Source organism: Sinohyriopsis cumingii, chromosome 17, assembly GCF_028554795.1.
Source record: "Sinohyriopsis cumingii isolate HCF-2022 chromosome 17, ASM2855479v2, whole genome shotgun sequence".
Classification (NCBI taxonomy): domain Eukaryota; kingdom Metazoa; phylum Mollusca; class Bivalvia; order Unionida; family Unionidae; genus Sinohyriopsis; species Sinohyriopsis cumingii.
This window is the reverse complement of record NC_142977.1, coordinates 87582236-87596714: the sequence shown is the minus strand read 5'-3', so window position 1 is coordinate 87596714 and position 14479 is coordinate 87582236. Positions and strand designations below refer to the sequence as shown.

The window sequence follows — 14479 nt, the reverse complement described above, 5'->3', positions numbered from 1 at the left end:
TCACTTTTGATTGACTCTGAAAGAAAGCTCAAGCCTTCAATTCAAATTCAGAGTTTTATGATCTCGAAGTCAGGTTCCATGCTGTATGTTCCATCTAAAATTTCAAGTGAACAGCATTCAATTGTAATCTGCCAGTGTACACTGATAAGAGCTAGGTGTGTATGCTGGTGCACTATGGTATAGGAGATGTGAATGTATGCTATTTGCAGTGGGATTAGCCTTTACATATGTAGATAGAGTAAAACAAAAAGGCCACCACCTGCTGTACAAAGTAGTCTATTTAACCATTTAACAAACCCCATGAGAACATATACTTCCTATGAGATTACTTTTTTAATCAGAAAAGGATTCAAAATCTTAAAAAAAGGGGGTGGGGCTCAGTGGATATTAATTTATGTGTGTAAATTTAACCACCATCTCATATAACACCAGTCCAAAATCTAGAACCTTTAAAATATAAAGCTAGAAATTGTACTAATCAAATGTAAATCCTACCCCACCCAGTACTAAACCATGAATATATGTCACTCCACCCAGTACTAAACCATGAATATATGTCTCTCCAACCAGTACTAAACCATGAATATATGTCACTCCAACCAGTACTAAACCATGAATATATGTCACTCCAACCAGTACTAAACCATGAATATATTTCACTCCAACCAGTACTAAACCATGAATATATGTCACCCCAACCAGTACTTAACCATGAATACATCACTCCAACCTGAACTTAACCATGAATATGTCACTCCACCCAGTACTTAGCCATGAATATGCCACTCCACCCAGTACTTAACCATGAATATATCACTCCAATTAGCATTTAACCATCAATACATCACTCCAACCTGAATGTAACCATGAATATATCACTCCAATTAGCATTAAACCATAAATACATCACTCCAACCTGAACCATGAATATATCATTCTGCTCAGCACTCAGCCATGAATATGCCACTCCACCCAGTACTTAACCATGAATATGTCACTCCACCCAGTACTTAACCATGAATAGGTCACTCCACCCAGTACTTAACCATGAATAGGTCACTCCACCCAGTACTTAACCATGAATATGTCACTCCACCGAGTACTTAGCCATGAATATGCCACTCCACCCAGTACTTAACCATGAATATGTATGTCACTCCACCCAGTAATTAACCATGAATAGGTCACTCCACCCAGTACTTAACCATGAATATTCACTCCACCCAGCACTTAACCATGAATATGCCACTCCACCCAGTACTTAACCAAAATATGTCACTCAATCCAGTACTTAACACTGAATACGTCACTCCACTCAGTACTTAACCATGAATATTTCACTCCACCTTGAACTTAACCATGAAAATATCACTCCACCTTGAACTTAGCCATGAATATGTCACTCCACCTTGAACTTAGCTATGAATATATCACTCCACCCAGCACTTAACCATGAATAGGTCACTCCACCTCGATCATAACCATGAATATATCACTCCACCTAGAACTTAACCATGAATATTCACTCCACCCAGCACTTAACCATGAATATGTCACTCCACCCAGTACTTAACCATGAATAGGTCACTCCACCCAGTACTTAACCATGAATAGGTCACTCCACCCAGTACTTAACCATGAATATGTCACTCCACCGAGTACTTAGCCATGAATATGCCACTCCACCCAGTACTTAACCATGAATATGTATGTCACTCCACCCAGTAATTAACCATGAATAGGTCACTCCACCCAGTACTTAACCATGAATATTCACTCCACCCAGCACTTAACCATGAATATGCCACTCCACCCAGTACTTAACCAAAATATGTCACTCAATCCAGTACTTAACACTGAATACGTCACTCCACTCAGTACTTAACCATGAATATTTCACTCCACCTTGAACTTAACCATGAATATATCACTCCACATTGAACTTAACCATGAATATGTCACTCCACCTTGTGCTTAACCATGAATATATCACTCCACCCAGTACTTAACCATGAATAGGTCACTCCACCTCGAACATAACCATGAATAATTCACTCCACCTAGAACTTAAACATGAATATGTCACTCCACCTAGTACTTAACCATGAATATGTCACTCCACCCAGTACTTAACCTTGAATATATCACTCTACCCAGTACTTAACCATGAATAGGTCACTCCACCTCGAACATAACCATGAATAATTCACTCCACCTAGAACTTAAACATGAATATGTCACTCCACCTAGAACTTAACCATGAATATGTCACTCCACCTAGTACTTAACCATGAATATGTCACTCTACCCAGTACTTAACCATGAATATGTCACTCCACCTAGTACTTAACCATGAATATGTCACTCTACCCAGTACTTAACCATGAATATGTCACTCCACCTAGTACTTAACCATGAACATGTCACTCTACCCAGTACTTAACCATGAATATGTCACTCCACCTAGTACTTAACCATAAATATGTCACTCCACCCAGTACTTAACCATGAATAGGTCACTCCACCCAGTACTTAAATATGAATATTCACTCCACCCAGTACTTAACCATGAATATGTCACTCCACCTTGAACTTAACCATGAATATATCACTCCACCAAGTACTTAAGCATGAATAGGTCACTCCACCCAGTACTTAACCATGAATATGTCACTCCACCTTGAACTTAACCATGAATATGTCACTCCACCCAGTACTTAATCATGAATAGGTCACTCCTCCCAGTACTTAACCATGAATGTCACTCCACCTTGAACTTAACCATGAATATGTCACTCCACCCAGTACTTAACCATGAATATGTCACTCCACCCAGTACTTAACCATGAATAGGTCACTCCACCTAGTTCTCCACCATGAATATTTAACTCGACCTTGAACTTAACCATGAATATGTCACTACACCTTGAACTTAACCATGAATATGTCAATCTACCTTGAACTTAACCATGAATATGTCAATCTACCTTGAACTTAACCATGAATATGTCAATCTACCTTGAACTTAACCATGAATATGTCAATCTACCTTGAACTTAACCATGAATATGTCACTCCACCTTGAACTTAACCATGAATATATCACTCCACCCAGTACGTGACCATGAAAATATCACTCCACCTAGTACTTGACCATGAATATGTCATACCACCTTGAACTTAACGATAAATATATCACTCCACCCAGTACTTAACCATGAATATGTAACTCCACCTCAAACATAACCATGAATATATCACTCCACCAAGTACTTAACCACAAACATATCACTCCAGCTAGTACTTGACCATGAATATATCACTCCAATTAGAACTTAACCATGAATACATCACTCAAACCTGAACTTAACCATGAATATGTCACTCCACCCAGTACTTAACCATGAATATGTCACTCCACCTAGTTCTCAACCATGAATATTCACTCCACCCAGTACTTAACCATGAATATGTCACTCCACCCAGTACTTAACCATGAATATGTCACTCCACCCAGTACTTAACCATGAATATGCCACTCCACCCAGTACGTAACCATGAATGTCACTCCACCTAGTTCTCAACCATGAATATTCACTCCACCCAGTACTTAACCATGAATATGTCACTCCACCCAGCACTTAACCATGAATATGTCACTCTACCCAGTACTTAACCATGAATAGGTCACTCCACCTCGAACATAACCATGAATATGTCACTCCACCCAGTACTTAACCATGAATATATCACTCCACCCAGTACTTAACCTTGAATATGTCACTCCACCCAGTATTTAAAAATGAATAGGTTACTCCACCTAGTTCTCCACCATGAATATTTAACTCCACCTTGAACTTAACCATGAATATGTCACTCCACCTTGAACTTAACCATGAATATGTCAATCTACCTTGAACTTAACCATGAATATATCACTCCACCAAGTACTTAACCATGAAAATATCACTCCACCTAGTACTTGACCATGAATATGTCACTCCACTTTGAACTTAACCATAAATATATCACTCCACCCAGTACTTAACCATGAATATGTCACTCCATCTTGTATTTAACCATGAATATATCACCCCACCTTGAACTTAACCATGGATATGTCACTCCACCATGAACTTAACCATGAATATATCACTCCACCCAGTACTTAACCATGAAAATATCACTCCACCTAGTACTTGACCATGAATATGTCACTCCACCTTGAACTCAACCATAAATATATCACTCCACCCAGTACTTAACCATGAATATGTCACTCCACCATGAACTTAACCATGAATATATCACTCCACCCAGTACTTAACCATGAAAATATCACTCCACCTAGTACTTGACCATGAATATGTCACTCCACCTTGAACTTAACCATAAATATATCACTCCACCCAGTACTTAACCATGAATATGTCACTCCACCTCAAACATAACCATGAATATATCACTCCACCAAGTACTTAACCACAAAAATATCACTCCACCTAGTACTTGACCATGAATATATCACTCCAATTAGAATTTAACCATGAATACGTCATTCGAACCTGAACTTAACCATGAATAAGTCACTCCACCCAGTACTTAACCATGAATATGTCACTCCACCTAGTTCTCCACCATGAATATTTAACTCCACTTTCAACTTAACAATGAACATATCACTCTACCCAGTACTTAACCATGAATATATCACTCCACCCAGTACTTAACCATGAAAATATCACTCCACCTAGTACTTGACCATGAATATGTCACTCCACCTTGAACTTAACCATAAATATATCACTCCACCCAGTACTTAACCATGAATATGTCAGTCCACCTCAAACATAACCATGAATATATCACTCCACCAAGTACTTAACCATGAAAATATCACTCCACCTAGTACTTGACCATGAATACGTCACTCCACCCAATACTTAGCCATGAATATGTCACTCCACCCAGTACTTAACCATGAATATTCACTCCACCTGGTACTTAACCATGAATGTCACTCCACCTAGTTCTCCACCATGAATATTTAACTCCACCTTGAACTTAACGATGAATATATCACTCATCTCAGTACTTAACTGTGATTATATCACTCCACCTAGTAATTTACCATGAATATATCACTCCACCTAGTATTTAACCATGAGTCTGTCACTTCATCTTGTATTTAACCATGAATATATCACCCCACCTTCAACTTAGCCATGAATATGTCATTCCATCTTGTACTTAACTGCAAAAATATCAAAGTAATTAAAACAAAAGTCTTATTTTTCTAGAAATGTTTAAACATATTTATACAAATACAGATAAAACTTGAGTCTAGGATGTATTGTAAAATAATACAAATTGAACGGTTTACAAATATTTAAAATATAACAGATGTAAGACAACTTCAAAATGCTCTAATCTCATGGATCTGTCACTGTTTGTCAAATTTGAAAAAAAAATGTGTATCCATAGCCATTTAATTTAAAGGCTATGATCCCCATAAACCCATAAATTACAAAGCATATGTAAAATTACTTTTACCTCAAGTCTATTTGAAACTTATTTAAGATGACCAAAATGCTTATTGAATCCACATATTTTCTTTTTTTAATTAACTTTCTCTCTGGGGAAGTGTAAAATACCTGAATAAATGAAGTCTTTCCCACTCCTGGCATCCCAGTAATAAGGACAGGCTGGTGAGACCCCAGCATCAGGTCTGTCAGGAATGTGTACTTCTCAACCTAAAACAGTCAATATTAGCACCATCATGTTTGCTATTCATGTTTTCCTTGACATCATTTATGAGGTTATAATGTAAATTAAATTTGCTTTCATATTATGATTCCTGAGGAGTTTATTCAACTAGTTATTCATACTGAATATACAGTGTTCAAGTACTCAAGCTGAATATACAGTGATGAAGTGCTCATACTCATATACAGTCTTCAAGTACTCATACTGAATATACAGTGTTCAAGTACTCATACTGAATATACAGTGTTCAAGTACTCATGCTGAATATACAGTTCAAGTACTCATACTGAATATACAGTGTTCAAGTACTCATACTGAATATACAGTGTTCAAGTACTCATACTGAATATACAGTGTTCAAGTACTCATACTGAATATACAGTGTTCAAGTACTCATGCTAAATATACAGTGTTCAAGTACTCATACTGAATATACAGTGTTCAAGTACTCATACTGAATATACAGTGTTCAAGTACTCATACTGAATATACAGTGTTCAAGTATTCATGCTGAATATACAGTGTTCAAGTACTCATGCTGAATATACAGCGTTCAAGTTTTACTGTTTGGGTAAGATTTTACATGATTGCTATATGTTTAAATATACACAAGGCTTTTCCTATTTTTCAGAACAAGTGGCTGTTCTTGAAAAACTGGGAGCAATGGAGGCAAGTTAGAACAGACAGCATGTCTGCCAGGAGGTACAGTGAAATGAAATCAATGATGCAAAAACTGTCCAATTTCACATGTACCTGGGGAATTCTTTTTTCTGAAACATACCTTCTTGAGATGAAACAACAATCATCAGATGACAAAATTGGCCATCAACTAGATCTTAGACAAAACCCTGATACAACATCTCTACATGTCAGTAAAATGAAACGAGGCAATACAATCCAGCAATTTTCCACATGACAAATGGAAACTGTCTGTCATGACTGTTTCCTAAAAATATTTTTATTTAGTGTTTTCCTGGTCAGCAATATTTCATGATCGATTAGAATTAGTGAATGGAAAGTTGTACTCAATGAATTTATTAATCAATAAATATTATTCAAACTGTGTAACTTGGTAAAATAAAACATGATTGATATTTTGGTTGGTGTATTCTTTTCATGATGAAGCTTAGAAAAAAGCTAATTATAACCTACCTCAGGTGTCAGAATGAAGCCCCCAGCAATGCTTTTAGATGCACCCTGTGCTTTCTGACTCCAACGCACAAATGCACCTGTTGTCTCATCCAAGTTGTAATCAAATACAGTGCCCACAAGGGGCAAACGGATGGGGTGGGTTGCTCTGTACAGGCAATCATGAGCAAACTTATGGAACTTATCTTTGTGCCTATAAAAAGTATATGACATGTAGAATTAAATCAATGGAATTCAACACTACTTTTCTTTAAGGCATTTCAAAAGCATATTACATGTAGAATTATCAATGGAGTTCATCACTGCTTTTCTTTAACTGGACAGGCATTTCAAAAACAAATAATTAAATTTTTCTTTTGTCAATACAATTTACAGCAATCTGATTGACCAGGCCCTTTTGAATTTGTTTGGTTCATAAACAACATATACCTTGGTCTGCTGGTGTACTATGCTGACTAATGAGTGAGTATTTATGGTACATGGTGTACTATGCTGACTAATGAGTGAGTATTTATGGTACATGTCTGCTATTCTAATGCACATTCTGTCCAATATGACTTTACAAACAATAGCAACATTAGAAACAGTTTTATAAATATAACCAAATGAAAGCACTAGTAATTAATGCATCAAATCACATTCTTTTACTGTATATACTTGCTTAAAATTAGAGTCAAACAACAAAGATCATCATCTTTCAGAGCATAATGCACCTGCAGATCAGGGTCTATATTGTGTGTTCTACTGATTACTCCTTACAAACTGAACATTCCCAGATTTGTCAGTGCATTATGTGATGGTCTATGCAGTTTGCAGTTGGACTCAACTTGTATATGGTAAATTTGTGAGACACTTAATCAGTGAAATGAGCTTTCTAAGTAGCAACCCCTCAGTACTATTTGCATTCAAGATCCATCTAAAGCTTAACCAATACGATCCCTGTCATGGTGTTATCATACCAGCACCATGTCATGGCTGTGTCAGACTGGGCACCAATAATTAGGATGTCTGTGGAAATAATACTGAGTGACATGCAAAAATAGTAGGTAATTAAACATTAGGCACTAACAAGTAAACAAAAAAACTCAACAGTGACTAATATTGTACTGGAAATAGGCCAGTTTACTACTTTGCAATTAATATGATATTTGTATCCAATTCAAATTCTGAACAGGACAGAGTTATGAAAAACAGTCACAAAATGGCATATACACTTATCTTAAGACAGCTTGTGTTTGCAAAGGGTATTTAAAAACTGAGGGCAAATTTACAGCAGTATATTTGTTTACCTTTCATGCAGGTGTCCTCCAAATGCCCAGATATATGCCATGGCAAACATGCCCTTCATCAGGTTCATATAATTTGGAATGCTCTGTTCAATCTGTGAGCTGCTGGTCATTCGGCTGTTAGCCTGCCCCCTTGAGGCCCCCGCCATGCCAGATGTCATCCGCTTCTCATCTGATAGTGTACATAATGGTATGCATGTAAGGAATTTTTTTTTAATGTTTTAAAACCTGAGCATATATAAGAAGCAATTAGAGAAATTTTTGATACTCTTTGGCATATTAGACTGAAATAAGTTTAAACTACTTTTGATCACTCCATATGAATCAAAGGATTAACGACAACAAAAAAATTCCTTTTTATTTTAGTGAGCAATTACCAATTACAATAGCTATTTATTTCATTACATTAAATGGAAACTGTGAAAAGTATTACTTTAACATTTCTACATGAAGTTACTTTGGGAGAAACCAATTTTTACATTAAACTAGATTTGTGTTTGATAAACATATATGCCCCCACTACAGATATGCAGACCAAAAGTCTAAGTTTAAAAATTTCAAAGGACTATAAAAATTTCTATGACTGCATGATACTCTAAGCATGTCATCTACGTATGCATACAAACAAGTCATCTATGTATACATACAAACATACCTTCTATGTATGCATAAAAATATGTCATCTGTGTATGCTTACAAACATGTCATTTATGTATGCTTACAAACATGTCATCAATGTATGCATACAAACATGTCATCTGTGTATGAATACAACGATGTCATTTATATAAGCATACAAAGAAATCATCTTTGTATGCATACAAATAAATCATTTGTGTATGCTTGTTTGTATTGCATATACAGATGTCATGTTTGTATAAATACACAGATGTCATGTTTGTATAAATACACAGATGTCATGTTTGTATGCATACATAGTGGATTTGTTTGTATGCATACATATGTGATTTGTTTGAATGCATACATAGATGACATGTTTGTAAGCATACATAGATGACATGTTTGTATACATACATAGATGACATGTTTGTATAACTACTAGTACACTGAGCCTGCATAGGATACAGCAGACTTAATTCCATCTGGACAGTCACTCTACTAGTACACTGAGCCTGCCTGGGATGCAGCAGACTTGATTCCATCTGGACAGTCACTCTACTAGTACACTGAGCCTGCCTGGGATGCAGCAGACTTGATTCCATCTGGACAGTCAGTCTACTAGTACAATGGGCCTGCCTGGGATACAACAGACTTGATTCCATCTGGACAGTCAGTCTACTAGTACACTGAGACTGCCTAGGATACAGCATATTTGATTCCATCATGACAGTCAGTCTACTAGTACACTGAGCCTGCCTAGGATACAACAGACTTGATTCCATCTGGATAGTCAGTCTACTAGTACACTGAGCCTGCCTAGGATACAGCAGACTTGATTCCATCAGGACAGTCAGTCTACTAGTACACTGAGCCTGCCTAGGATACAGCAGATTTGATTCCATCTGGACAGTCAGTCTACTAGTACAATGAGCCTGCCTAGGATACAGCAGATTTGATTCCATCTGGACAGTCAGTCTACTAGTGCAATGAGCCTGCCTAGGATACAGCAGACTTGATTCCATCAGGACAGTCAGTCTACTAGTACACTGAGACTGCCTGGGATACAACAGACTTGATTCCATCTGGACAGTCAGTCTACTAGTACACTGAGCCTGCCTAGGATACATCAGACTTGATTCCATCTGGACAGTCAATCTACTAGTACATTGAGCCTGCATGGGATGCAGCAGACTTGATTCCATCAGGACAGTCAGTCTACTAGTACAATGAGCCTGCCTGGGATACAACAGACTTGATTCCATCTGGACAGTCAGTCTACTAGTACACTGAGCCTGCCTAGGATACAGCATATTTGATTCCATCTGGACAGTCAGTCTACTAGTACACTGAGCCTGCCTAGGATACAACAGACTGGATTCCATCTGGTTAGTCAGTCTACTAGTACACTGAGCCTGCCTAGGATACAGCAGACTTGATTCCATCTGGACAGTCAGTCTACTAGTACACTGAGCCTGCCTAGGATACATCAGACTTGATTCCATCTGGACAGTCAGTCTACTAGTACAATGAGCCTGCCTAGGATACAGCAGATTTGATTCCATCTGGACAGTCAGTCTACTAGTGCAATGAGCCTGCCTAGGATACAGCAGACTTGATTCCATCAGGACAGTCAGTCTACTAGTACACTGAGACTGCCTGGGATACAACAGACTTGATTCCATCTGGACAGTCAGTCTACTAGTACACTGAGCCTGCCTAGGATACATCAGACTTGATTCCATCTGGACAGTCAATCTACTAGTACATTGAGCCTGCATGGGATGCAGCAGACTTGATTCCATCAGGACAGTCAGTCTACTAGTACAATGAGCCTGCCTGGGATACAACAGACTTGATTCCATCTGGACAGTCAGTCTACTAGTACACTGAGCCTGCCTAGGATACAGCATATTTGATTCCATCTGGACAGTCAGTCTACTAGTACACTGAGCCTGCCTAGGATACAACAGACTGGATTCCATCTGGTTAGTCAGTCTACTAGTACACTGAGCCTGCCTAGGATACAGCAGACTTGATTCCATCTGGACAGTCAGTCTACTAGTACACTGAGCCTGCCTAGGATACATCAGACTTGATTCCATCTGGACAGTCAGTCTACTAGTACAGTGAGCCTGCCTGGGATACAGCTGACTTAATTCCATCATGACAGTCAGTCTATTAGTACACTGAGCCTGCCTGGGATACAGCAGACTTGATTCCATCATGACAGTCAGTCTACTAGTATAGTGAGCCTGCCTGGGATACAACAGACTTGATTCCATCTGGACAGTCAGTCTACTAGTACAATGAGCCTGCCTAGGATACAGCAGATTCGATTCCATCATGACAGTCAGTCTACTAGTACACTGAGCCTGCCTGGGATGCAGCAGACTTGAAAGTGGACTAGTCAATGTTTATACCACCAGACAATGTCCCAAGCAAGAAGACAGATATCTTTGGACTTGGTTCCCCTTGCCTTCTGTGATAATTAATGACAGCCAAGTTGTTGGAAAGAATGATGATGCTGTTTTCCAATGTCTCCTGAACTTTACTGAAATGCATTTGGTGTACTTTCATGTTCCAGGAGGTTGATGTGCATGGAATATTCCTTAAGGGACTAATCCTTGCTTACTTCTTGAAAAGAGAGTAGGAAGTGGACACTCCAGCCAGTTGGCTGGTGTCTGTGCAGATCATGATTCCCTTCAGTTGATCCTGCAGACCATAATCCACGAGAGGTCTTCTAATTGACTGAATTGGGACCTCATATAATTATTTGGTCTAGAGGGTAAAGTATCAGTACAACAATGCACATTTGGTCTTGAGGGTAAAGTATCAGTACAACAATGCACATTTGGTCTTGAGGGTAAAGTATCAGTACAACAATGCACATTTGGTCTAGAGGGTAAAGTATCAGTACAACAATGCACATTTGGTCTAGAGGGTAAAGTATCAGTACAACAATGCACATTTGGTCTAGAGGGTAAAGTATCAGTACAACAATGCACATTTGGTCTAGAGGGTAAAGTATCAGTACAACAATGCACATTTGGTCTAGAGGGTAAAGTATCAGTACAACAATGCACATTTGGTCTAGAGGGTAAAGTATCAGTACAACAATGCACATTTGGTCTAGAGGGTAAAGTATCAGTACAACAATGCACATTTGGTCTAGACGGTAAAGTATCAGTACAACAATGCACATTTGGTCTAGAGGGTAAAGTATCAGTACAACAATGCACATTTGGTCTAGAGGGTAAAGTATCAGTACAACAATGCACATTTGGTCTAGAGGGTAAAGTATCAGTACAACAATGCACATTTGGTCTAGAGGGTAAAGTATCAGTACAACAATGCACATTTGGTCTAGAGGGTAAAGTATCAGTACAACAATGCACATTTGGTCTAGAGGGTAAAGTATCAATACAACAATGCACATTTGGTCTAGAGGGTAAAGTATCAGTACAACAATGCACATTTGGTCTAGTGGGTAAAGTATCAGTACAACAATGCACATTTGGTCTAGAGGGTAAAGTATCAGTACAACAATGCACATTTGGTCTAGAGGGTAAAGTATCAGTACAACAATGCACATTTGGTCTAGAGGGTAAAGTATCAGTACAACAATGCACATTTGGTCTAGAGGGTAAAGTATCAGTACAACAATGCACATTTGGTCTAGAGGGTAAAGTATCAGTACAACAATGCACATTTGGTCTAGAGGGTAAAGTATCAGTACAACAATGCACATTTGGTCTAGAGAGTAAAGTATCAGTACAACAATGCACATTTGGTCTAGTGGGTAAAGTATCAGTACAACAATGCACATTTGGTCTAGAGGGTAAAGTATCAGTACAACAATGCACATTTGGTCTAGAGGGTAAAGTATCAGTACAACAATGCACATTTGGTCTAGTGGGTAAAGTATTGGTCTAAACCAGAAAAGAAGAATTATCTGCAGGGGTTTGAAGTACAAGGGCCCAGAAGGAGGGAATCAACAAGTACTTTCAAAAGACCCAAGAGGTGAAGAAATTCCCTGGGCTGAAATTCAACTCTCATCGCCTGCCTGGGATACAACAGACCATCAAGATTAAATTCAAGGCATTATATTAGGAAGACAAACTCGATTCAAAGAGGTTTTGAACTTCCTGCCCTAATGAATGAAGTGCTGGAAAGGAATGTGATCAGATTTGTCCCTGCTGACAAGGAGTCCAAGGCAAAATAAGAGCACAACAATATATTTCATGACTTGGTGTCAAAAAATTATCACTTATGCTCTTTGAGAATTTCATCCAGGTAATTTGATGAAACTGACACAACATGGTTCTGAAATGTGACATGGTTCGCTCTGTTCTATACCCAGGAACAAGGATTCTGATAATAGGGATGCCTTTAGCTAGTACACTGCATCTTTGAAAGTAAACCATAGGAATTTCTCGGAAGCTATGTGGATGAAAATAAAAAGGTATGCTTCTTGGAGTTTTAGGCTGACTGGCATCAAGGACCAGTCCTGTTGTCTCCATTTTGATCCTGGATGATTGTGTTTTTTGAGAGAGCTTGGATCTATGACTGATCTGATCTTTGCAACAGCTTTGTGAACTAGTAAAAGTCTGTAGTTTAATTCCACTGAGCATGTGTTCTGAACAGTCTCTTCTATTCTTTTCTTGAGACAAGGTTTATTTCCTGCTGCAAAGCATCTGCTTTGTATGAGTCTCTGGGAAGCTTTGCAGCACAGGGAACCCTTGACAGTCGGGGCGTCACTGAACATAATCTGGAGGTCCTTAGAGACATTTGGAATGACCAACATGTAGATTCTTTCCTATTCTGTGGAAAAGTGTTGAACTCATCCCTCACCACTGAAATGCCAGAAAAGAGTAGCACAAACATGGTATCATTTTCTATTGGAAGGCTTACAGGGAGAGAAATTGGGCCAAAATCTGTCATTCTCTCTATATGTCCTGTGACCACTTCTCTGGGAAAGTGGGCAAAAAGCAATGCCTGCTGACACTTAAGTTCTAAGTTGCCTTTCAAAGCAGCATAAGATACCACCAACCAAGCAGACTAGAACTGCTTGCTGTCTGCATCTTGACTCAGGGACTGGGTATACTTCAAAAGACACATCAATGTACACAGTCCTTGTATTAGGGTGCAAGTCAAGACTGTACTGCAGATGGAGTAAACATCTGGTGCCAAGGTCCAGTACTGGCTACCAAAGATCAATCACCACAGCCAGTACTAGGGCTATATATGGTGAAGGCTTGTCCAGAACTGGTTCATTTGGGTTGCCATACTATGAAGATGCTGGCACAAGAGTCTGTTCAGTGCTGGAATGATGGCTGTACCAATGTTGGCAATGGTGGAGCTAAAGGTTTATGAGAAGTCTGAGGCACCAAAGATTGCCAGATCTTTGTAGCAACTTGCAAACTTCAGGTCAAGAATGTCTGGGACATACAACAACTGACAATTGAGGCAGTGTCGGTGACAGTGCTAATGGCATTCATATCCTTATGGGAGTGCTTCTTGGCTTTCTTGCTAGCCTGGGTTAACTGTTTAAAACTGAACTGTCATCCATCTCTCTTTAAACAGATTTCATAGGCATAGTTAAACTGACAGCTAATATATGTAGGCTTTTAATCTTCAGTCAGCATGAATTTCTTATG

At 38.6% G+C, this 14479-nt stretch overlaps 1 protein-coding gene across 3 annotated transcripts in view; it reads right to left on the bottom strand.

Annotated features, from left to right (window-relative positions):
* Nucleotides 1-14479, bottom strand: part of LOC149779382 (dynein heavy chain domain-containing protein 1-like) — a 457419-nt gene that overhangs the window by 252170 nt on the left and 190770 nt on the right. For all 3 annotated transcript variants that reach the window (XM_089940014.1, XM_089940015.1, XM_089940016.1), the window contains exons 53-55: nucleotides 8205-8373; nucleotides 6919-7108; nucleotides 5655-5753 (exon numbers count right to left, since the gene is read on the bottom strand). In XM_089940014.1, the coding sequence (XP_089796140.1) occupies nucleotides 5655-5753; nucleotides 6919-7108; nucleotides 8205-8373 (458 nt within the window). The remainder of the gene's footprint in view (nucleotides 1-5654; nucleotides 5754-6918; nucleotides 7109-8204; nucleotides 8374-14479) is intronic.